The 26,129-nt window shown below is 39.2% G+C and overlaps 1 protein-coding gene across 1 annotated transcript; it reads left to right on the top strand.

Moving 5' to 3' along the window:
• Positions 1-1,634: 1,634 nt before the first annotated feature.
• Positions 1,635-25,618, top strand: rars1 (arginyl-tRNA synthetase 1). The gene is given in 15 exon segments (NM_204072.1): positions 1,635-1,706; positions 7,906-8,040; positions 8,659-8,847; positions 9,048-9,156; positions 11,504-11,604; positions 12,735-12,856; positions 14,435-14,555; positions 15,342-15,471; positions 16,425-16,529; positions 18,634-18,812; positions 19,292-19,401; positions 19,721-19,826; positions 22,052-22,224; positions 23,741-23,988; positions 25,438-25,618. Coding segments are annotated over 15 exon segments (1,983 nt in total). The 5' UTR covers positions 1,635-1,661; the 3' UTR covers positions 25,548-25,618.
• Positions 25,619-26,129: the final 511 nt, after the last annotated feature.

Here is a 26,129-nt window from a genome sequence, read left to right as displayed (position 1 = left end):
ATGGGTCGGGCAGGCCCGTCGGTAGTGCCCATACACAGCCCGATTAGCTGCCGAATCGGTCTAAGCAGGGCCGGAACTAGGGGTAGGCAGAAGAGGCAGCTGCCTAGGGCGCAACGATTGGTGGGCACCAGGCAGGTACCTCTCCTGCCTACCCCTAGTGCTACTTTGTCATTGCCTCTGCCGCTTGTCATTAGCGGTGGAGGCAATGACCGATCTAATTGCACCACCCCCCCTGCACCTCCTCCTGTGCTTTGGCGCACATGCGCCGTTCGGGGGGCAGGGAGGTTGGCGGAGCTGGCCGACCGGGTTGCCTATGGCGCCCCTGGGTCCAAGGGACCGTTATCGGCAGCTAGAATCAGCCTGTGTATGGGGACCTTAAATGTATGGCGGATCTCAGCCGCATATTGATTCTTTTCAAAAACTCACTGTTTTTCTGATTCATAATTCCTTTTCATCAATTTCATACTACACCTTTCCTGAACTTTGCCTAACTTGTTGTTAGTAACCTAGACACTTTGGAAAACACAAGTGCTATATTTCACATATAGTCGCCAGTAGCAACCAATCTGCAAGTCTACTTTTTACTACTAATTGGAAAATGAAAACAAAGACCTTGATGGTTGCTACTGGCAGATAGTAATCCTATACCTGTACTGCCACCAATATATAACTTGTTTCTCTTTGTTAGTTGCAATAAGCTTTGCACCAGAATTTCCCAGCAGTAGTGGAGCCCTTACATTAATCAGCTTAAAGGGGTGGAAGTTAACTTTTAGTAAATTATAGAATGTACTATTCCTAGCAACTTCGTAAATGGTTGTTATTATTTATTTTGTACAGTTTTTGAATAATTTGCCTTCCTCTTCTGCCTCTTTCCAGCATGGAGGTCACTGACCACAGCAAAAAACTATTGCCCTGTGAGGCTACAGTTTTATTATTACTTTTTATTACTTATCTTTCTATTCAGTGCCTGCCCTATTTATATTCCAGTCTCTCATTCAAACAACTGCCTGTCTCCTAAATTAAATAAGATCCTAGCAACCGCATGGCTGCTTCAATGCCAAACTGACGGACTTGCGAACAAAAAGCTTAATAGCTAAAAAAATTATAAATGAAGACCAACTGCAAACTGGCTTAGAATATCAATTTCTACATTATAGTAAAAGTTGATTTGAAGGTGAACTACCCTTTTAAAGATATACACCATGTTCATTTTGACATTTATATTTTTTCCCTTTTATAACAACCTTTGAAACTGAACGTAGCTGCTACGTGTAGCAGATGTGAAACAGCAACCACAATGTAAACTTTTGCTGTTTGAAGTTTTAGTTGGCATGTACAATAGCAGGCATTAAAACTATGACATGTAATGAATAAAACACAGCCAAAAAGTTTATAGTTATAAGCCTTCTTTATTAAAACAAAATGGCGATTCTGACACACGCCATGGAGTCGGTAGTGAGCTGCCATTGGCTGGTACTGTGTCTCTTGGATACGTGGTTACTAGGAGCCACGTCTAATTCCCCCTATAACTCCGCTTGGCTCACTTGGCTGTCAGTGACATCATGCGGTCCACGGACAGGAAGTAAACGCTAACATTGGCTTCCTGTTCCTTAGAGCCCTCCTCTTCCCTCCTTGTCCCGGCGTGTGAGAGTTTGCAGAGAATGGAGTTGCCGGTTTGTTTCTATGAGGAGAGGCTGCGGCAGCAGGTCAGACAGACTGAGCCAACCCATTACAGTCCTTACATAAGTCGGCTCAAATGTTCAACCCATATGGGCTAGAAGTTTCTGATCGCAAGCGGTTTTTGTGACCGAATTATCCGTACATCACACGCTTATTAAATGAATAAGGTTCCCAGACGCTAATAAAGAACAGGCAAATCCATTGAAAACTGTCATGTCCAGTCACAAGGCAGGGGTGTAACATTGCTGGGGGCTGTGTGGGTATAATAAACTTACTGGGGATTGCCATTAAATACATACTTTACTCTGCCCGGACAGTTGTCCCAGGGCAGAATATAACTGTCTATCTGTTGCTGACAAAAAGTAGGTTTCATTGATTTTTATGGGGCAAGCCACTTGAACAACATTTTTATTCAATAACCCTATATAAAACAATACTATCCCCCCCCCCCCCCCCCCCCCCATGCAAGTTGTCGGCAACATCTTGCATTTTTCATAATATAGACTAACTGGAGGGCCAAGGGCATGATTAAGCCTATGGAAGTACTTTTACAGCCTCAATTACCTTAGTCATGGGCTCACAGACATCATCATTGTGAAGTAACATGTCCCACAAATCGTATGTCCGCTAACTAGCCTGCTACATGAAGTAAAGTTGTACACTACTTTTATGGCATTACCCCGAAGCCAACCACACAAACCCTACTTAATGAAGTGGCTAATACTACTCATAGTTACTCATATTGAGTAGCCTTTTCTGTGTCTCTAGTGTGCCAAAGAGACATTACATTCTAGAGAGAGAAATTAGTTGCTCTTTGTCTCTCTATACACCCACACTGGGGTCTAACTTTACAATAATTGAGCCAGCTTTTCCATGATTGAACTGGCAGATATTGGCTGCTTTGGCATTAAAGCGATCCTGTCACCCAGACATAAAAAACTGTATAATAAAAGTCCTGTTCAAATTAAACATGAAATCCAAATTCCTTTTTTTATTAATGCATCCATAGCCATTATAAAGACATTTAAAAATCCCGGCTGTCAATCATATATTGCCTGCCTTAGGCATAGAGGCGGGGCAGACAATAACTTTAACTTTCCTTTCAGCTCTTCCTAGATGTCACTGTCCTCACTCGCCCCCTCCCTCCTTACCATCTAATTGTGTAACCAGTGCATGGGTTTGAGCATCTGGCCCTCAATTCAATCACATAGATTTTGGCATGATGCAAAGCTTCTCTAAATAACAGTGTCCACAAAATGGTGCCTGCCTGCTTGCTGGGATTGTGCAGTTCCAAGACTGAAGGAAACAAGATTTAGATTATTTATATAGTGTAAGTGAAGTTTATTTTGCTCAACTAACATGGTAGAACTAAATTTGGAATTATTTCTTAAGGTGACAGTGAGTGGTTAAATAACACGGATCTATTCAGCCAGCAGCTGAAAAATTGGATAAAAAAGGGAGGGAGAGAGAGAGCTGCAACCTCTATCACTTGTTAGTGAGCTACCCAAGGCTGTAATTTGTGATACAGACTCTAGAGGGAGCAAGTGGGCAGAGTGGAGTGTAATACCAAGTTTGAGTGTGAATAGTCACAATATTGAGAAATGCTGTCTTATGACACTTTGATTTATATTTCATAGTGCATCTATAATTAAATATACAAATAGGTAAACTTGTCTGCATCCATAGAAATCTGTGTTGTCTGCAGCACTCATCCAAAATAACCTGTCATTTGCCATGTGTCTTTAAAGGAGAGCTAAAGCCTAAGAATATAGCTAGAAATGCTGTATTTTATATTATGGCTTTAAAGTTGTCCACAGTAGTGAGTCTGAAATAATTACTATCCAGCCTTTTTCATGAATTTGTATACAGTGTATTTTGAGGTCAGGTAGCTGATAACAGCCACAGGCATGAAGATAGGGAGCTTCTAGGTGCATCTTTGGAGTTACAGATCTTCACTGCTTAAGAGCTGTGATGGCTTTGGACTGGTACAAAAGCCCAAAATGTATGGTGTCATATTTCTAGCTTAATAGTTTGTTAAGCTTTAGGTCTCCTTTAAAATGATTTTGGGCTGGCGTAGCAATCCTGTTTTATGTATACATGCTGATGAGCAGATCCTTGATCAAATACCAACTTCAGGCCAGTTTCCTTTTTGTTGGGGCTAATCAGTGTAGCGCAAGTTTCCTGGCAGCATATTAATAGCCAGGGAAGGGAATCAATGTCTGAACGTAACTATAGACCTATCTGTTGTAGAGCTGTTGGTGCCATTAAAATTCTTGTTAATCATAACATTCCACTCTACTGAAAAAATGTACAACACGGTTGTTTTCAATTCTTCTCAGCCCAGTATTAAACATGTTTATAAGTTTCCTTCTTTAATAAGAACTTTGAAATGTATAATTGTGTCCAGCGTATTCATAGGGGCAGATTTATCCAAGTGTGAAATTAGAGCTCACCACAGAAAAATTCACCCACTCTCTATGTATTCCTATTTTTTTTTTTAGAAGCATATGCTTTTAAAAATCCCATAGGAATGAATAGGGTTTGAGGGAATTTTTGTCTGTGATGAGCTCTAATCTTACATTTTGCTAAATCTGCCCCTTGGTGTTATCGATGGTATGTTTACAGAAGAAAAATAACAGGCATAACTATGTTTTAGCTACAGGTATGGGACCCATTATCCAGAATGCTCCGTAATTTGTATCTCCTACCTTAAGTCTACTAAAAAATTAAACCCAATAGGATTGTTTTGCCTCCAATAAGGGTTAATTACTGTATATACTCAAGTATAAGCCTAGTTTTTCAGCACCCAAAATGTGCTGAAAAAAGTCACCCTCGGCTTATACTCGAGTCGGGTGCCATTGGTCCCTCTAGACTAGCACCCTCTCTCCTTTGTGTGCAAATTAGGCCACCTGCAACCAGACCCTCCAGTGCCCTGACCTTACATCCCTCCGGGACTGGGTCTGCTGCCAGTTTGCCAATGTGCAATGAGCGTAGGGTAGTACTCATATTGTTTTTGTTGACCCTCTTCTCTGCTTACAGAGCTAGTTTACTGTTTTTCTTTGAAATAAATATTGAAAAACATATACCCCACTGATGCCTCAATTAAAATAATTTTATTGGTATTTATTTTGATTATTAAAACTTAGCAGTAGCTGCTGCATTTCCCACCCTAGGCTTATACTCGAGTCAATAAGTTTTTCCAGTTTTCTTAGGTAAAATTAGGTACCTCGGCTTATATTCGGATCGGCTTATACTCGAGTATATACAGTATATCTTAGTTGGGATGAAGTACAAGGTACTGTTTTATTATTACAGAGAAAAAGGAAACCATTTTTAAAAAAATGTGAATTATTTGATTACAGTGGAGTCTATGGGAGATGGCCTTTCCGTAATTCAGAACTTTCTGGATAATGGGTTTCTGGAAAAGGGGTCCGATACCAGTATCTTCATTTAGAAGGATTAAAATATAACCGCTTAGTGTAGTATTTATTACTCTTTATATTGCATCAACATGTTATGCTGCCCTTTGAAGTGGAGCTTACAACCTAAGGTTCTTATCACATTCACACAACACACTCTGGTCAGTTTTATCTTCCAGTTAAGTTGCCTGTATGTTCTTGTTGTGTAGTCGGACAATGGTGAGCTCAGAGGAATCCCATGCAGACAAAGGAAGAATACACAAATGCCACATTCCATATTCCACTTTCCTGCAAATTGACAATTTAAGAAAACTGACCTGTGTTCTGTGTAGATTCCAAATTGGATATTAACTTCCTTGTCACAATGGAGAATCTCTGCTATTGTTAGGGAAAGGATAAAAAAATTGTTATCCCCTGCTAAATCTTGGGGGAATGTACAGTGCCAGCACAATGGTTTCCCCCTATGTTTTCTTTGTGATTATGCAATATAACTTGATTTACCAGTGGCCCGGTAAGGCCGATTGGTTTACAAGTGACCTTACTATTCTAATGGCTCATTACGGCAGTCACGCTCTACAGAATTCCTCTTACATGGCAGGTTTTAGGGCAGTAATTGGCCTTGCAGAATGGTGTATCCTTATAACTGGCTATGAATAGTGTGTGCATTGATGTTTATTATTTTTGTTGTTATTATCTTTATTACAAATTATACTGAGCGAGTATTCTCTCTTTCTTGTAAACCATATAAAGTGTGGGACTGTTATTGCCTACGCTCAGAGTTACAGTGAAATGACGCAATGTGACAGGAATCACACCCTCCCTGAGAAGCAGCATCCCCTTTCAAAGCTGTAAAGAGTTTTGCAATGTTTTATTTGGAATTAGTTGGCTTTTTCAAGGAGAATAATAGTTTAACTATTTAAATGAATCTGGCTCTGCAAAGAGACTTTAGTTGCTGTGTATCAGATTTATAAAAACTGAAAACATAACAAAAGTGGTGTAAAGGTGATACCTTTATTGGCTAAGATGATTATTACAGCAAGCTTTCAGATTATTTCCATTCCTTTTTTAAATGTGATAACAAAAGCTGCTACATATAAATATATATACACACACACACACATAGATACAAAATTCTGTGCTAAAATCAGCTACAGGAATAGAGGGATTCTGTATATTTCTATCAGAGCCAGCATAGCTTCTTTGTAATCCTCTTTGAAAATTGAACTGAATCCTTCTGACATTTTGCAGCAATTAAAATCTTAATAACCAATTAAGGGTTGACATTTACACCACTTTTTTTTTACTTATTTTGACAAGCTAATACACTATTTCTCCTTTATCTGGAATAATATTTACACAAGAGATACATTTTGACTCCTTCATGGGCATTCCCTTTAGGGCTGGGACAGACAGGGACATTAGTCGCCGCGTGACAAATCTCCCTTGTCGCGGGCAACTAATTCCCCCCGAAATGCCATCCCACCGGCTAGAATGTAAATCGTTGGTGTGATGGCATAAAGCTGTGCCACGATTTGCCGGAGTCATGGAAGTTTCCTCTCAAGGCAATTTCCACAACTTTGGCAAATTGTGCTGCCGCGTATGCCATCCGACTGGCGATTTACATTCTAGCCAGTGGGATGGAATTTCGGGGAGATTAGTCACCCGTGACAAGGGAAATTTGTCACGCGGCGACTAATCTCCCTGTCTGTCACAGCCCTTAGAAAGGCACTGTTTATATCTTTGCACAAATGAAAGGGGAAGTTAATATGCATGTTTAGTATGTTGTAACACTGACTGGAAATGGTCTTGCTGTAATTAATTACTTCTCAACTAACCATTAGATGTTTACTGCAGTGTTTGCTTACCTGTTCTCACTGCAGATTTCTGTGGTCTTTTGTTTCAGCAGTCTCATTTTCACTCTTAGGCCATAGGTACATGGGACAGCAAGGAACACTGATAGTCAAAACTTTCATGTGTCTGCCAGTGCTCCTAATATTATTTAATAAACCCACACTATTGGACACATAGGGGGCTGTGACAGATGTCCCGCAGTGCTAAAACACTTGTGTGAGCCAGATTGTTACCAATCTGTGTGCATTATACGTGGCACTTTACATTCAGTACTAAAGTGTACTGTCACTGCTTGTAGTATTACTGATAGTGACAGGTTCACAGGGATGTTCTTTGTATGTAGGTTTAAAGGACAAAGAAAGACCTAAGGTGGCCAAACACAGGTTGATAAAAGCTGCTGACAGTCTGAGTGGACAGTTTATTGGCCTGCGTATGGGGCCTTCAGACAAGCCAGATCAATATTTGACTGAAAATCGGGCATTTGTTGAACGGGCAGGTTTAAAAACCCCATCAAGACAAGGAGCACATCAGCATGTTGATGCAGTAGTCCTTGTCCTGACGGCTTGCTGTTGGAGAGAGATACAGCAACTAAAATTCTATTTTCCTCTACTGTGCACCGCCCAGACCAGCCAGGATGGATCCCTGAGATAGTTGAAAATTTGGTGGCACATATGCATTATTTTAGTACTGTTATAGTATTATAGCACAATTTTTAGCAAAGAGAAGCTCCATCACAGGTTAGTGGTCAGACAAATTGCCCCCCCTCCCACAGTTATAAAGCTTTTCTTTTTCTTTTAATTTTGATGATGAATATCTGATGCAACCACTGACATGTATTTCATTAGTGTCCAAAGTTTCTAAACACTCCCAGTTATTTTCTTTGCTGCTGAAAAACACATGACTTAATGTCCAAAGTTTCACTTTCAACTTTACTATATAACTTCTTGTGCTTTAGGAGACAGAAATCAAATCCCTCGCAGCAGAGATAGAAAGGCTGAAAAACTGTGGATTTGTAAGTGAGACACCAAGCTTAGAGGGACTTAGGGAAGAGAACGCCAAGCTCAAATATCGGCTGAACATTCTGCGTAAGGTAAGTAATGTTTTTTGGAAAAAGGGAAATATAGTATTCTGGGGAAACTTTATGCATAGCCCGTAGTTGATATAAAATATTTTTATTATGGAATTGTAGCATTTCAGTTATTCAATTGTTCTTCTCTGTTCATTACTGTCACTTTCATACTACCTTTATCCAATACTTGCAATGTTTGCATTTCATTTTGGATCAAATAAATGTATCTGCATATTGTGTTGTATCCTGGGGTGGGAGGGGCTGTAATCCAAAAATAATGCCAGTAATCAGCTACCATACAAGCAATGACTTAAAGGGGACTGCCACAGCCATAGTGTAGTTTTAATTTGCTTTCCTGTGTACATTTATTAAATATTTTCAACGGACTTAAAGTTAGAAGAATTGTTGTTAAAAATCAGTTCATTTTTGAATTCTGCATTCTCTGCACTTCTGGCTTTGACTTCTAAAACAGTATTGCAAACCAGCTTATTGAAAGTTCTAAAGGAGAACTGACCCCTGTTACATTGTTTTAAGCATCAGACCCAGAGAAAAAAAAGAGTACTGCACTGTTAGGCTGATATATAATGTTTTCTCTCAAGCAGTCTGATGACTGTATGTGCCTCTTGTTCCTTCATACAGAGCCTTTTGGAGGAAAAGAAGAAATCATCAAAAAGCATGATAAATATCAATGCGCAGATCCAAGAGATCTTTGGCACAGCTATAGGAGCTGCCTATCCCGAACTGCAGAATGCTCCTTTGGCAGTCACACCAAGCCAGCAGCCAAAATTTGGGGATTACCAGTGCAATAGTGCTATGGCCATAACTCAGGTAAACATTGTTACAGTACATGTCAGCCAAGTACAGTACATTCTGTGTATGTGTATTTATTCTATGTATACAGGTCATATACTGTTGTAGTGTGCTGTAATTATATGTTAGAAAAATGTACTTTTTATTGCATGTTTACCCTCAAGGCAGCTTTATGTTTTGCAAACCCATGATAGTATTCTTTATTCAATCTGTTTCAGATGCTAAAAGCTATGAATCAAAAAGTGAGTCCCAGAGAAATTGCCGACAAAATTGTTAAAAACATTCCCACAAATGAATTGGTAGAAAAAGTGGACATCGCTGGTCCAGGTAAGTAAGTACCATATGATGGAAGAATATAGGAAACTAATATAAGCACCAGAGCAGATATATTAGCAATTTGGGATGTATAGAATCCAAAGAGTCTGGAATCTCATTTCTTGTCTTTGTCTGTGTGTATCTAGAGGTCACACCATCATTGCATCCTCACCTAATGGTTTAAAATTTTTGAGCACCACTATTGCTGTAATGTATACAGGAATAGTGGTCAGGACTGGCCAGACCTCGAATGACTTTTGATGTAATTGGCCAGCTTGAATATATTGCGATATGGACAAACAATCAATGTTTTGAAGGACAGGGAAGGACATTTTTAATAGCTTTATGCAGAAAATGTCCTAATGTGCTGTATATATATATATATATATATATATATATATATATATATATATATTGATAATGGGTGAGTGCAGAAGATGTCTTGACTTTGTTTGAATTTTCTGATTGCACCCCCTGCCTTGGATTAAAATTATTTAGCGGTGAGCTCAACTTTCCCTTTTGTTATGCCGTAAGATCTGTCTTTGTTTTGTCCTTAAAGCTTTCTTATCAAATGAATGGCAGAAAAGTATAGGGATTTGTAATCATTTGTCAACAAGTTTTACCAGTATGACACATCAACCCAATAGTAGCCTGAACTAGCCAATGACCAGGGAATAGTTTTTAAGGCGTACCAAATTGTAGTTAATCCATCTTTCCACACTTTTAGTTACTTTTACTTTTCTGGTGTACAGCTGCATAAAAAAATGCCAGGAATTTTTTTGGTTTAAGTCACTTTTGGAGGTCCAATGTTTTTTAGGGACTCTGCTGTCTCAGAACAAAATTACATATGTAGGACAACACTGGTATATCAGCCATTCAGCTGCTTTTCACTGGGCTTTTAGAATATCTGGGCTTTTTACCCTAATTAGCATACAGGTTGAGCCCCCTTACCACTGCTCCCACCTGCCAATTTTCAAACCTATAGTGGAACCATCTAACCTATGGATTATGAGTAAGCAAGGTTTATAGAGAGGATCTTCAAGGGTTTAGTCCCATGTACTGTATGTAACCCTCTGCATGTAATTGTTACTAGAGAAGGCACAAAATATATTAAGGGTCAATAATTATGTTGGGTTGAAAACCCCAACATACTGTTCTTCCACTTTGGCTTATTCTTCTTCTTATTCTTAGCGCCCCCCATTTTCTAAATGCTACTCCTCCTACAGTTTTAGGGGTACAATACCCAAACTCCCCACACATCTTCGCCCTATAGCGGAGCAGGTCACTTGTGCTTGAATTTTTTTGGTTTATATTTAAAATGTTGCTTTGCTCACACTATTTATGTCAGGGTTCCCAAACAAGTGGGAGGAGCCACCAACAGCCAATCCATTTCCACCCATTAGATTTCATTGGTTTATATTAAGTGACTGATGCCATTATTTAAATATTAATTCCAGGGTTGTTAAAGTTTCCTGAGTTAGTCTCACTGGGTATTTGCCATTCAAAGTTAGAAAAAAGTGGGCGGAGCCACCAACAGCCAATAACATTTCACCTATTTACTTTGAATGGTGAAGTGTAAAATGCTGTCAGCCTCACAATAAATGCCTGAGTTCCCAAAATTTGCAAAATTGGTCACTGGGGGACTGCAGTTCAAAAATAGGAAAAGTAGGTTGGGCCACTAACAGCCAATCAGATTTCATCCATTCAAATTTATTGATTTAAATTTAAAATGCTGTCATTCTCAAACTATTTATGCCAGGGTGCCCACTGTTTGTCACTGGGTGACTTCGACTCAAGGTTAAAAAAAGTGGGCGGAACCACCAATCACAATTCACCTATTGACTTTTATTGGTTTAAATTTTAATTGCTGCCGTTCTTTAACTATTAATCCTAGGGTCCCTAAACTTCGCAGAGTTAGTCACTGGGTAACTACAGTTCCAGGTTAGAAAAAGGGGGTGGAGCCACCAACCGCCAATCAGATGTCGTTGACTTTCAGTAGGGAAATTTAAGTTGCTGCCATTCAGACACTATTAAAACCAGGGTCCCCAAACTTTGCACAGTGGTTTTTACTGTATAACTGTGGTCCAAGGTTAGAGAAAGTGGGCGGAGCCCATTCAGTGACTTCAGGTTTTTCAACCCAACATGAAGTTTGTTCTCAAACTTCCCTTTCTAGTTGCCAATTGAAGTCTAATTGTAAGTCACACATTAGAAAAGATAAATTTTCTGTCCCTTTACAATGCCAGTCATATGCATCTAGTTGAAATCTCTACAAATGTTTATAAAATTGTTACTACCAAATTTTGCACAATTTTAGATTGATAAATACTTATTATATTAAATATTCATTGTCTTTTTTCAGGTTTTATTAATGTGCATCTACATAAAGATTTTACATCAAAACAGATCTCCAAACTGCTTGTAAATGGGGTCCAGCCCCCTGTAATTTGGGAACGGAAAAAGGTAAGCCCATTGGAGATTTAATGTTATTCTTTCTACAGTTCCGCTTAAAGGTGGCCACACGTGGCGATTTTTGATCTTTCGTTCGACCATCGATCACACGAAAGATCGTTCAAATCCGCCACTAACGTTCAGGGCTGAAACGTCAGATATGGAGGTAGAAACAATAGGATTTCTACTTCCTTCTGCCGATTCAGCCCTGAAGGCAGATTTTGCTCAGGCGCCTTCTATGGCGCCCAATCAAAATCTTTTAACCCGCCTGATCGGTGAGTCGACTGATATCAGCAGCCTCCTGCGATATCGGTCGCCTTGCTGACTTGCCATACTCGCACCGAATAATGTACGAAACGAGGTTTCGTATGATATTATCGGTGTGTGTATGGCCAGCTTAATACACATTTGGTCTATCATATAGTAATTAACTTGTGTGTTTATAGCACTTATATAGTGCTCCTAATAGCGTGGCAGGTACAACAAACACGGATCCATATAAAAAACAATGCATTCTCACTTGAAAGCCACAAAAAGTGTGACATGCAATACAGTGCTCAAGGGAGGTTTTTTTTAAAGCCAGCTATACAATTGCAGAGAGATTGATAAATATTTGTCTTTCTTGTCTATCTGCTTGTTTTTTTTGTTGGCTGCATTCTTATGTGCTATCTTACAAAGCTGTGGTCAAAGGAGTGTGGTGGCTAATATTTACCAGCAGATGGAACTTGCTGTTTACTATGACAGGGGGAGGTTTGAAAAGAGGATGTGTGTGAGTAATAGAAAAACCTATATTTTACCAAATTTTGAGAATATGTTCCATACAGTAGTATACAGATGCTTTCATCGTGACTGAGGATTAAAAAAGGAAAGGTAAAATTGCTGGGGGGTGCCAGGTTGTTAGGCATACAGTTTTTTTGCAGCTTTAGGCTTATGTCCCATGGAGAGATTAGAACTGGGACACAAAAGTAGTTCTGCCAACAACTGATCCTTCTATGAAGAGCTGCATAGAGAATTAAGAAGCAAGATGAATGAAAAGATGACTGCTAGTTTATTTTAGTATTGCTTTTTATGGAAATTTTGTGCCATACAATCTCATTATATTTGTTGCGCTAACATACTTAACTTGTATTTTTATATTCTAGGTTGTGGTGGACTTTTCTTCTCCAAACATTGCCAAAGAAATGCATGTAGGCCACCTGCGCTCTACAGTTATTGGTGATAGTATATGTCGCCTTTTTGAATTTGTGGGCCATGATGTACTGAGGTAATATTCTCAACTTTCGATTCAATATTCCCACTTCGCTCTTTCATGCCACTCAGTATTACTGAGTAGTGATGTGTGAGCTGACCCGTAACCCGTGGGATTACCCTTAAAATGGGCGTACACGGACAGAATTAAGCTGCCGATTTGGGTCCTTCAAACCAATTCGGCAGCTTATTTGCTCTTGTATGGGGCCCTCTGACAGGCCTCCCTGACTCATATCTGGCCAAAAATCGGGCAGATGTTGACCATGCATGCTTGATTTTCCCATCAGATCAAGTACCTTTTACGGTTTATTGATGTAGTACTCGCTTTGACGGCTCCTATTACTGTCATCATAATTTGGTTGTTTGACACTTAGATGAGCAATATTGCTACTTGTTTAGCAATGTTGTCAAACGAGCAAATTTTATGGTGTTATGGCCTTAGGTCAGGTGGGTTAGGGTTGAAATTTAGGGCAACCATTGTGGGTCTGGGATAGCCGCAGGTCAGACTGGGGAAGTACACTTTTCTTGTGCTACCAAAGTTTCTCTGTCTTTGTGCCTAAGGCGCATGCCGAAGTAATGTAAAGAGCGTAAAGACGCAAGTACGGGTTGGGTGCGGGTCCTACAATGGCAACATTTTGTGGGTTAGGGTTGGCTGCTAAGGAACAAACAAGCAAGATTTTTACGGTTGGGCTGGCCTTCCTTGAGAACCTGTTAAGGGCAGTTTTCGTCAGTGCTTTGTTTATTTCCACCATAGACCTACACCTTGTAATATTCAACAGATACCTACTACCTCTCTGAACAGGCTATAAGAAAACCCAGGGAATTGCCACTATGAACCTATGAACAAGGGCTATTTAAGCTAGCCATACACGCACCAAAATAATCATTCAAAACTGCGATTTTGGGACAGTGTATGGGCTCCAAATTATTGTCCCGATAATTTTTGTACCATGGCAATCGATCAGTTAGTCAATCAGGCAGGTTAGAAGATTTTGGTTGCATAGCAATAAAATCTATGCATGTATTGTGTATCTGACGGTATCCCTGGGGTGACCAACAATGCATTTCTGGAACATCACTGTCTACCACATATTTTATGTTCGGAACATCCTCTCATTTGTTGTTTTAAGGTCTTTATCCTACAATTTCAATTAAAATGTTAGTTCTAGATCATTGCTTTTTCTTGTCAAACATATAAGTTAATGGTTTTTAAAAAACATTAGGTGATCAAGTGCTTGTGCTTCCCCTGTAGTGTGACAATGGTATCCAATGATAACAGTCATTATTTATCGTTGTAGTTTGTTACTGTTTTGCCATAGACAGATTAAAATAGCTACCTACCCCTCATTTTTTATTAGCCTGTGTATGAGGCTGGCTTACAGGTCTGCCCAACCATTATCTAGGAAAAAATTGGCCAGATATCTATCGGTTGGCCTGATTTTCCCCTTGGGGCAAGCTGCGATCATGTGGTCCTCTCCTGCATTGGCAGCAATTCTCGTTGACTCGCCAAACAAGTGAATCGTTTCCATGTACTGTTAGCCTAAGACATGTTTTGGGTTTTAATTGTAAGTAAATCTTGTAACTTTATTTATAGACTGAACCACTTAGGAGACTGGGGGACTCAGTTTGGAATGCTAATTGCTCATCTCCAGGATAAATTTCCAGATTATTTGACCGTCTCGCCACCCATAGGAGATCTCCAGTCTTTTTATAAGGTATAGACTTTTTTTCAGTAAAAATTGCAATACAAAGGAGCAGTGCTGTTATTAATATTAAATGCCTTATTTGAATTATATTATTGACTATGCACTTTAGCAAACACCATTACGTGAAAAAAAAGCCCAGATATTCTATCATCCTATATATCCCTGTTTTTCCTGTACTACAGTGCCCAGCATAAATTAACTCCTGATTATATGTTGAGGAGTGCTGGGAGTTTAGTCTAGCAATATTTGCGAACTTAAGGTTGAGAAACAAGTCTGTGTTGGAATTCTTCACTGCACCAATATATCTGGAATAAAAAATAACAGGAGATTAGGTACAGCAAGACTTTCTCGTGCTTCCCCTTTTCTTTTAAACATCTCTTTTACATATAACAACTCTCCATACCACAGCTTGCTCTTGACACCTGTTGCACGTCTATGCCCTACTACTGTGCTTGTGTCCTACCCAGGGGTGACTCCTCTTGTTTGCCCACTATTTAGTCTGATTGGTGCGTGTGCATGGACTATTGAGCATACGCTGATTGTGTTGGAGAGATGAAACCCACTCCTCAGTCCTGCCACAAATATTTCTATCTTGCTTCGCCTCCTAAACTGTCACAATGGGCATAGACCCTCATTGCATAGATAGAAAATACTGTCCTGGCCCTACCTTACATTTTTTGCCCTGTATTTCTTTATTATGTTCGATTGGATACAAGATATCATTGATCGTTTAGAAGCTTAATGTTAATGGTGTGCTTTAAATTTTATAATTTCTGTTCACTTTCTCAACTGTAGGAATCAAAAAAGAGGTTTGATGAAGATGAAGAATTTAAGAAGCGAGCTTATCAATGTGTGGTTCAGCTACAGAATAAAACTCCTAATTTCATCCAGGCCTGGAACCTAATCTGTGATGTCTCCAGAAAAGGTGACTATTGCTGACTAGTACCCCTTCTACTAGTTGCTTCTTAACTCGCAAGTTTTTTCACTCTTATTTTTGTTTTATATTTATTAAACTCGACTATATTTTAAAATTTAAATTATACACATTGCAGTGGACTGTTCTGATATCATGTGTTAATAAGTAGGTGTTTGCAGACCCTACAATGAACCGTCATGAAACAATTCTTTATCCCAGTCCTAGCACTACAGATATCCCTGATCTTGTCTTTTCAGCATTAAAGAGTTAATCATTTGATTCAACACTGTATTTATTTCTATCCTAAAAATAAATTATCTTTTATTTTAAAGTGAGATTCCTGTTTTGTAGTGTAGGGTTTGTTATTAGCTCTGCCATTTCAATCTGTTGCCTAATAATAATAGTAATATTGCTGTGTGTCTACGGTGGCCTGTCAATTTTGACCGATATCCATGTGCTGTATAAATATTAGAATTAAATATATAAGTACTTTGAGGCCATTTTTATTTCATTGGCACCACTTGAGCCATCTCCTGTTAACTCTAATGGTAGCTCATCGGGGCGAGGAACGCATAAGTTCACCCTTCATCCTGTCTGCATTCCTGCACCCAGGCTGACACCATACCTGCAGGTGCAGACACATCGTGAAACAGAGGTGAGCAGTCAGGCTGCTTCTCGGCCTGGGTTTATACAACAGACCTAGAAACAGCCTGGTCTGACCGTAGCCTAATGGCGGCCTAATGGCCCTATTGCCACTTCAGCTACAGAAAGGGTTATTTTTTTTTTTACACCTTCCTCTGGATCAACTGGAAGTTAGGCATCATTTATCTGAGCTTCAGGTTGAACCTAATAGATGCCATCTTATTTGCTTTCTAAAGATTGCTCGTGTTTTTTGCCAACAGAGCATCAATCATTTCTTGGTTTACTTATTATTTAAATTAAATTTATTCCTTTTCTCTTAGAGTTTCAGAAAATTTATGACTGCCTGGATATCTCCATCATAGACCGTGGAGAATCATTCTACCAAGACCGAATGATCGGGGTTGTTAAGGAGTTTGAAGAAAAAGGTAAATGTGTTTTCCTGAAAGTCAACTTTGTATTTTAACAGTATTCCTTTGGACCATATGATTTGCGATACAAGTAATTCAGATATATATCAAAGGGTGCAGGGATGGCATTAAGAGGTAGAAATGGTGCCATTAACATCGCTGTTAACAAAGATTTTTAAGTTCCCTTTTCTGCAATTTTTATATCTCTAATTCACCTTTGCAGGTCTATCAATCCATGCACCATGTTTGAATTTGAAGGCAAGAATTTTTGCCCAAATTTTTGCCCAAATCTGCACATTATAATCAATACCTGTTACTCTTAAGGGAAAGCAAATCGCAAAAAAATGCAGCTTTTAAAATGAATTCACATTAAGTAGTTGACTTCAACATTTGCAGGAAATCTGTAAACAATAGCCTTTGATTAAAAAATAACTTGCTTGCACTAATCTGCACTCTATTTCTCACTCATTTGAGGGGGGACACAGGTACTGAAGGGTTAAATCCACCTATCTGGAGGAAAGAACACTAAAGGTACCAATGTCTTGACAGCCCTTGTGGGGGGAGGGAATGTCCTTATGGGAGGTGAACACAGCTCCCTTCTTTTTAGCTTTTTCCCTTTGTTTCACTCTGTTCAATCCCTAAAAGGCAGAGGAAAAATATTTTCATGGTCCTCAGGCAGGCAGACAGACAGACACAAGTATGCCTCTGACACACCCTCTTCACAATAAGAATTTCCCCACCTCCAGATACGAAATGGTAGGGGGATGTCTCATTTCTTCACAGATTCCTGGATTCAGGAAATTCTCCTTCACGGCTACTCAATAGATTTCCGATCCCCACCCCTAGAGAGGTTCCTAGCATCTCCATCCCCAGTCAACCCCTTCTGACAAAGGGCATTCTGCAGCGCCAATGATGCCCTTAAATCAAGCAGAAGTTATCATTCCTGTTCCTCCAAACCAGTTATGGCAGGGGTTTTACTCCATCCTGTTCTGTGTCCCCAAGGACAGAGCAGTTCGACCAATTTTGGATCAAAAGTGCCTCAACTGCCTCAAATGTGTGTAAGACGTTTTACCTTTTAGTGACAAGGTTAATGCTACCATCATCGCCACCAGAAAACCATCTAAAGTCTTCTATAGATCTTGGTATGCCTACATCTCCTGGTGCCTTACCAGCGTGGTACCTCCACACCTCTACAGTTTAGCTCAGATTTTAGCCTTCCTGCAGGAAGCCTCCATCAAGACCAGGTTTTGGCTCTATCATATCTTGTTTCAATGGCTGCTAGCCATACGGACCTTCCTCCAGGGGTGACTCATGTGGCACCCCCTGTATGCCCGTCTGCTTCGTTTTGGGATCTAAGGGGTGGTTCACCTTTAACTTTTAATATGCTATAGAATGGCCAACTCTAAGCAACTTTTCAATTGGCCTTTAGTATTTATTTTTTTTATAGTTTTTAAATTATTTGCCCTCCTTCATACTCTTTCCAGCTTTCAAATGGGGGTCACTGAGGTTTATTGTTACTTATCTTTCTATTCAGGCCTCTCCTATTTACATTCCAGTTTCTTATTCAAACCACTCCCTGGTTGCTTAGGCAATTTGGACCTTAGCAACCAGATAGCTGCTGAAACTCCAAACTGCAAAGCCACTGAACAAAAACTGAAATCATTAAAAAACTACAAATTATAAAGGGTGAAGACCAATTGCAGATTGTATATCTCTCTACATTATACTTAAAGATGAACAACCCCTTTAACCTAGTCCTCTCAGCCCCGCAGAGATCATCCTTGGAGCTCTTGGCTCATGCTTCTGACCCCTTGCTTGTCTGGAAAACAGCCTTCCTTCTGGCAAGAAGCTCAGCAAGGAGAGTCTCTTAACTCACCTTCCACTCCTAGTGTTTCACCAGGATAAGGCTGTCCTACATCCTGTTCCCCCTCCTTTCTGCCCAAAGTGGTATCATCCTACCACATTAACCAGGACATCATCGATCCATCTTTTTGCACCAATCCCAAGCATCCAAGGGAAGTTGTACTTCACTCTTTGGCTGTCAAGGCATTGGTGCCTTTAGTGTCCTTTCCTTTCAATGAGGAGAGAAAAGATTTTTACACTTTTTTTAATCTCTTAACAGGTTTAGTTCAAGTTGATGAAGGCAGAAAGGTTGTGTTTCCACCGGGATGCTCGGTACCTTTAACAATTGTGAAATCTGATGGTGGGTTCACCTATGACACATCAGACTTAGCAGCCTTAAAGCAAAGACTTCAGGAGGAAAAAGCTGATATGATTATCTATGTTATTGACAGTGGGCAGGTAATAAATCTATATGTTTACCATTTATATTCATAAATTACAAATCTTGTTATTTTGCATTGTTAAAAAATGTGCAACTTTTTTTGGGGCTTCATTTTTTATATTTTCAAGTTTTTAAATTGTCTTCTTCTGCCCATCTCTAAAATTGGGGTCACTGACCCCGCTGCCAATAAACTACTGTTCTGCAATTTTATTTTTATTGTTACTTTTGTATTACCTTTATTTTTATTCAGACCCTCTCCTATTCATAGTTGAGTGTTTTATTCAAACCACTGCCTGATTGCTAGGGGAAAACAGGATCCTAGCAACTAGATAGCTGCTGAAATACCAAAATAAAATGCTGAACAAAAAGCTAGATAATTAAAAAATGACAAAAAATAAAAAAAATGACAACCAGTTGCAAATTGTCTTAAGATATGAATGTCTACACCTAACTAAAATTTACTAAAATATTTTGGTGACCTTTTGGATTTCTGCAGGCCATCCATATGCAGAATGTGTTTTCTGCAGGCCGAATGATTGGTTGGTACGATCCCAAAGTAACTAGAATTGAACATGCTGGCTTTGGTGTGGTCCTTGGAGAAGACAAGTAAGTAAGATACATAAACAATGCTTTATTTAGAGGTTATATCCCATATGTATTTTGCCAGTATGTTTCAAAGGAGTCACTATTTCATGTGTGACTTTTAGGCAAAATGTCCGACATATGGCTTAAAATGAACCAGATCTTGATCGGCAGGTTTGATTTTTCATTGGATTGGGGACCGTATTGGCTCATTGATGCGGTCCACGAACCAACGGCGCCTCTCTATCTTTAATTCGATTGTTTGGCCCTAGGGCACAAAAAGCATTTTGAAGCATTTTACTGTAATATGAAATAATTATGATTTTAAAAATGTGTTTTCTAGGAAGAAATTTAAGACCAGATCTGGTGACACAGTGCGCTTAATAGATTTGTTGGATGAAGGGCTTAAGCGGTCAATGGAAAAGCTTAAAGATAAAGGAAGGGATAAGGTAAACTGTAATAGTTGCTGGAGTACCAATGCACAAAGATGTATCAGAGACTGCAAATACGGTGGTTTGCAAAAGTATTTGGCCCCCTTGAACTTTTCCACATTTTTTCACATTACAGCCACAAACATGAATCAATTTTATTGGAATTCCACATGAAAGACCAATACAAAGTGGTGTATACGTGGTAAGTGGAATGAAAATCATACATGATTCCAAACATTTTTTACAAATAAATAACTGCAAAGCGGGGTGTGCGTAATTTTTCAGCCCCCTGAGTCAATACTTTGTAGAACCACCTTTTGCTGCAATTACAGCTGCCAGTCTTTTAGGGTATGTCTCTACCAGCTTTGCACATCTAGAGACTGAAATCCTTGCCCATTCTTCTTTGCAAAACAGCTCCAGCTCAGTCAGATTAGATGGACAGCGTTTGTGAACAGCAGTTTTCAGATCTTGCCACAGATTCTCGATTGGATTTAGATCTGGACTTTGACTGGGCCATTCTAACACATGGATATGTTTTGTTTTAAACCATTCCATTGTTGCCCTGGCTTTATGTTTAGGGTCGTTGTCCTGCTGGAAGGTGAACCTCCGCCCCAGTCTCAAGTCTTTTGCAGACTCCAAGAGGTTTTCTTCCAAGATTGCCCTGTATTTGGCTCCATCCATCTTCCCATCAACTCTGACCAGCTTCCCTGTCCCTGCTGAAGAGAAGCACCCCCAGAGCATGATGCTGCCACCACCATATTTGACAGTGGGGATGATGTGTTCAGAGTGATGTACAGTGTTCGTTTTCCGCCACACATTGCGTTTTGCATTTTGGCCAAAAAGTTCCATTTTGGTCTCATCTGACCAGAGCACCTTCTTCCACATGTTTGCTGTGTCCCCCACATGGCTTGTGGCAAACTGCAAATGGGACTTCTTATGGTTTTCTGTTAACAATGGCTTTCTTCTTGCCACTCTTTCATAAAGGCCAACTTTGTGCAGTGCACAACTAATAGTTGTCCTATGGACAGATTCCCCCACCTGAGCTGTAGATCTCTGCAGCTCGTCCAGAGTCACCATGGGCCTCTTGGCTGCATTTCTGATCAGCGCTCTCCTTGTTCGGCCTGTGAGTTTAGGTGGACGGCCTTGTCTTGGTAGGTTTACAGTTGTGCCATACTCCTTCCATTTCTGAATGATCGCTTGAACAGTGCTCCGTGGGATGTTCAAGGCTTTGGAAATCTTTTTGTAGCCTAAGCCTGCTTTAAATTTCTCAATAACTTTATCCCTGACCTGTCTGGTGTGTTCTTTGGACTTCATGGTGTTGTTGCTCCCAATATTCTCTTAGACAACCTCTGAGGCCGTCACAGAGCAGCTGTATTTGTACTGACATTAGATTACACACAGGTGCGCTCTATTTAGTTATTAGCACTCATCAGGCAATGTCTATGGGCAACTGACTGCACTCAGACCAAAGGGGGCTGAATAATTACACACACCCCACTTTGCAGTTATTTATTTGTAAAAAATGTTTGGAATCATGTATGATTTTTGTTCCACTTCTCACGTGTACACCACTTTGTATTGGTCTTTCACATGGAATTCCAATAAAATTGATTCATGTTTGTGGCTGTAATGTGACAAAATGTGGAAAGCCACTGTATGTGTATTGCTCACTTGAAAACAAGCAGAAGCAAATAGAACGTAAGGTCTAAAGAGTTCCTAAAGGGGTTTGGTCACAGCTGGTCCCTTCAGCAATCAGCATCCCACGATTCCTTAGGCACCTACAATAGTTATCCCTTTTGAAGCTCAGTATAGCAGAGTGTTTTGCTGGGCATTGCTGAAAAAATAGTATGGGAAAGGGCAAACATCAAGTTTAAAAATGAGTAAAGGAAAAAGTTAAAAAAAAATCTGACAGAATGAGAAAGCAAAAACAGAAGAGAAGGCATCTGAGGAAGCAGAAAAGCAGCATCCATAATGTTATAGTACAGGAGACCAGAGGAGTAACAGACACATTTGAGCTTATAGCAAAATAAAAATAAGGGGGAGGGGCAAAGGCAATTTATAGTACCCAAATTGACTGGAACCCAGAGACGCACTGACAGCATTTAACCATATTTTAATTCATACATGTTTTTTAGAGGACAGGGTATTACAATAAATTAGTGTTTGATTTATGAAGAGGCATAACTCTTCCTTTTCTTTTTTTTTTTCTATCTTTAATTGTGTTTTGGTTTTTTTTGGTCAAGGTCTTAACTGCTGAGGAATTACTAGCTGCTCAAACATCTGTTGCCTTTGGCTGCATAAAGTATGCAGACTTGTCTCATAACAGAATGAATGACTACATCTTCTCATTTGACAAGATGTTGGATGATCGAGGGAATACAGCTGCTTACCTTCTTTACGCCTACACCAGAATAAGGTATCTGTCTAACAGAAAGGATCTCAGGGAATTCATTTCCCAAGCTAAGGCTTTATGCACATAAATACTCCTTGTACTTTACATTATAGTCTCCCCATTGGGGCCATGTTTGAGATTTGAATGTAGCACAACTTAAGCATGCAAAATACTTCTCTTCCTTGATTCTATACCCTTTGCATCCATTTACAGAAGAATTCATTAGGTATCATTTGGTGCACTTTCAGCAAGTTCTCTTTCAGTGTACATTCTCATCTCTGGTCATATATCCAATATTTTTTTTTTTTTTTTTTTAAATGATCCTTTCAAATTTTGCATTCGTAAGTTCAGAAGTACAAAGTTGAAATGGTTTTAATTCCCATTTTAATCTGATTGTGGATAGTATTTTTCTATTTGTTTTTCCCTTTGGTTTAAAGATGGCATATATATAATTTTGCCATAAAAGTTTTTGCCCAGTGCTTTTATATTACCTATCTGATCCCCCATGTTCCTCTCTGAGGGGGTTGCCATATTTGTGCAGCAGTAGTCCGCATTAAAAGCTATAACTGACAGGCTGAGAAGGGACAGTCAGGTTGGCTTAACAGTCAGGTTTAGGAACTTCAAGTAACGCTTACTTACAAAAGCAGAAACAATCAGAGAAACAATCAACATGACCTATAGGTAACTTTTAATGTACATTAATATTTTAAAGAGTAGTTTTTAGTGTCAGTATCAATTTAAGGATGGCCTTTTCCAAACACAGATATTCTGTGCATTAAACTACTAACGTATGCACACCCCTATAAACAAACCATGGATTGTTTGACTATATATTGTAATATATTCAAGCTGGCCAACTACGTCAAAGTCATCCCCGGTCTGGCTAGTCCTACACTCACCTACACTCTGATTCATTAAGAATTCTACTGCTTCATTATTCATTTTTCACAGGTACTAAGTTTTACCTGTAACTTGCTTGCTTTCTGTCAAAGGTTAAAACTCCCAAATGCTTGCCCTTTTTTAGCCACCATTGGAATGTGATGATGGGAGCTACAACATGGAGCTGGTTTAATATATTATGATGACCAAAGTATGAAGAGCAATACTTAGTTGCCTAATTGATCACAACCTGTTGGGAGTAGTAGAAATAGAAGGCTTTGCAGGAACTTGACCTTAACCAATGTAAATAGGTACTTGATATCTCTCAAGCCTGTAGTATTCACACCTAAAAGCTCAGCCTCCAAGTTATACTTGCATTTTCTGATGGAATTTTACTTCCCATTCTGTAGGCCAGGTATTCAGTTATCATTTACTGTATCAAACCCTGCGGGATGTAAGTCACATTTCCTACCCACTGCATAATGAAAGCAAGTCACTTTGTAGTGCCTTATACTTGGTGGTTGAAATGATATTCACCTATTTTGCAATGCTTGGATTATTTAGCATTAGAGATGTCTTGCAGTCTTCTACATGGGGTAAGATAGCATTTAGTATAAAATAAGAAGATGGCATCTAATATATTTCTACTGCACAATTCTAGGTCCATAGCAAGGTTGGCGAATATCAGCGATGAGGACTTGCACAAAGCTGCCAAAGAAACAGAGATCATTTTAGAGCATGAAAAGGAGTGGAAGCTAAGCAAATGCATTCTAAGGTTTCCTGAGATACTGCAGAAGATCTTGGATGACCTCCTGCTCCACACTCTGTGTGACTACCTGTATGAACTGGCTACCACCTTCACTGAGTTCTATGATAACTGTTACTGTGTGGAAAAGGATCGGCAAACTGGTAAGTGAAATACATTTGGTAACAGTTCAGGACACACAGCAGAAAACTGGCAATCTGCATGCTCCAGAAGCATTGCTTGTATAAGTAGCCTCTACAGGTATCGGACCCCTTATCCGGAAACCCATTATCCAGAAAGTTATGTATTACGGAAAGGTCATCTTCCATAGACTCCATTTTAATCAAATAATTCACATTTGTAAAGATGATTTCCTTTTTCTTTGTAATAATAAAACAGCTAAGATATAATTAATCCTTATTAGAGCCAAAACAATCCTATGGGTTTAATTACTGTATAAATATTTTTTTCAGTAGACTTAAGGTAGGAGATCCGAATTACAGAAAGATCCCTTATCCGGAAAACCCCAGGTCCAGAGCATTCTGGATAATAGGTCCTATACCTGTACTTTAACCTTGTATGTTAAAGTTCTGTACAGGTATGTTCTGTCTTTTTCCAATGTGAAAAGAAAGTTTGCAATCCAGTTGGTTTTAACATAGTGTGAGCATTCCCACCCTTTCCTGGCTGCCATAATATAGTATTTCTCTCATAATTTCCTTCCTTAGTGCAAACAAAGATAGCGTTAATGACATCTTTAAACTATTCTTTCTCCTGTTTTAAATAATTTTAGCCCCTGTGTTTTCCAATGTACCAGGCTAAAGAAGGATTTTTATGTTTCCTTATCAAAGTGGTGTATGTGTGATACTTTATAATAAAATTACATATGTATATTTAAAGGGGTCTCTACCCAAAACCTTTTTTTCCCATAATAAATAAAGATTTTAATTTTTTATTGGAATAAAAAATTCCAATAAAGATTAACTTAGATATTTATTGGTTTTAAACAATTTGTTAACTTATTTGCTATTGAAACAGTGTCTGACTTTATGCATTCTCTGCACTTCTGACTCCTAAACTATGTAGCAGAAGCCAACTGATTTATAAACCTTGAGCAGAACTGAATTCTGAGTCAGACTCAGGGAACGAAAAGGAAACAAAAATACTGTTTTTAATTGTTACATTTATAAATACATTTAATTACCCCCTTTCATTAGTTTTAACTTAGTGACAACTTGCTTAGAAATACATTACCTAATGATTTCAATTATAAACCAGTATGTTTCATGTTTAAGGGGGAATAAACTTGCCTGATTTATTTATAAATACAGCAAAGTATCTGTATCGGCAAGGGGACATTTTAAAGACCAATTGCAAAGTTGCTAGGAAAAGGACATTCTATAACATATTAAACGTTAACAAAGTTGAACCACCCCTTTCATTTATAGGTGCTGCCTGCTCAGGGTAAGGGGGGGTGGGGTTAGTCTGCCCAAAGGGATCAGGAAAGTTAATTTTGCAGTGTTGCTTTAAGAAGTTCCCATCATGGTTTAATGTTTGATAATATGCTTGATAATTCTGGGAGTCACTCCATTTGGATATTTGCTTTATTTTTGCAGGTCAGATCGTTAAGGTGAACATGAGCCGGCTGTTGCTTTGTGATGCCACCGCTGCTGTTATGGCCAAAGGTTTTGATATTCTGGGCATCAAACCTGTACAGAAAATGTAATTCAGGGCCCATACAACATGACAGAACCTTACTTTTCTAAAACTCCACAAATAAAAAGATTTACTGAAAAACCTATGATTTTTTTTTTCTTTCTTCTAAATTAGAATGTACTCCTTTAACCTGCTGGGGAATATTTATTTGCCTTTGTAATTGTCAGACAAGAGACCGAATCTGATTGCTAGGGACTCGGACCCCTAGCAACCAGACTGGCAGTATGACTAGACTTTTAATGCTTTATCATATGACTTTGCTTATTCATAACATAAAAAAAAACAGAGCAGCTCCATCTTTTATCCATTAGAAAATGCTTCTGGTTTCACTGCCGATACAGACCCTACAGGAGCAGTCACACTTGGGGCTAGCCCGGAATCAGCTACAACTGCACATGCTCATTCAGGGTCCGTGTCGGCGGTGAGATCCGAAGCATTTTCTAATGGACAGAAGATATCGCCCAGGTATGCTGCTGCGCTGCTTTGCTTTTCTCTTATATCTGTTTGGGGGACACAGGAACAATGGGGTGTAGCTCATACCACTAGGAGGCAGGACACTAAAAAAGCAATGCCCCCCTCCCCACGCTCAGCT

The sequence above is a fragment of the Xenopus tropicalis genome, chromosome 3, assembly GCF_000004195.4.
Source record: "Xenopus tropicalis strain Nigerian chromosome 3, UCB_Xtro_10.0, whole genome shotgun sequence".
Classification (NCBI taxonomy): domain Eukaryota; kingdom Metazoa; phylum Chordata; class Amphibia; order Anura; family Pipidae; genus Xenopus; species Xenopus tropicalis.
The sequence above is the reverse complement of the archived record's forward strand: the minus strand, read 5'-3'. Positions and strand labels throughout refer to the sequence as shown.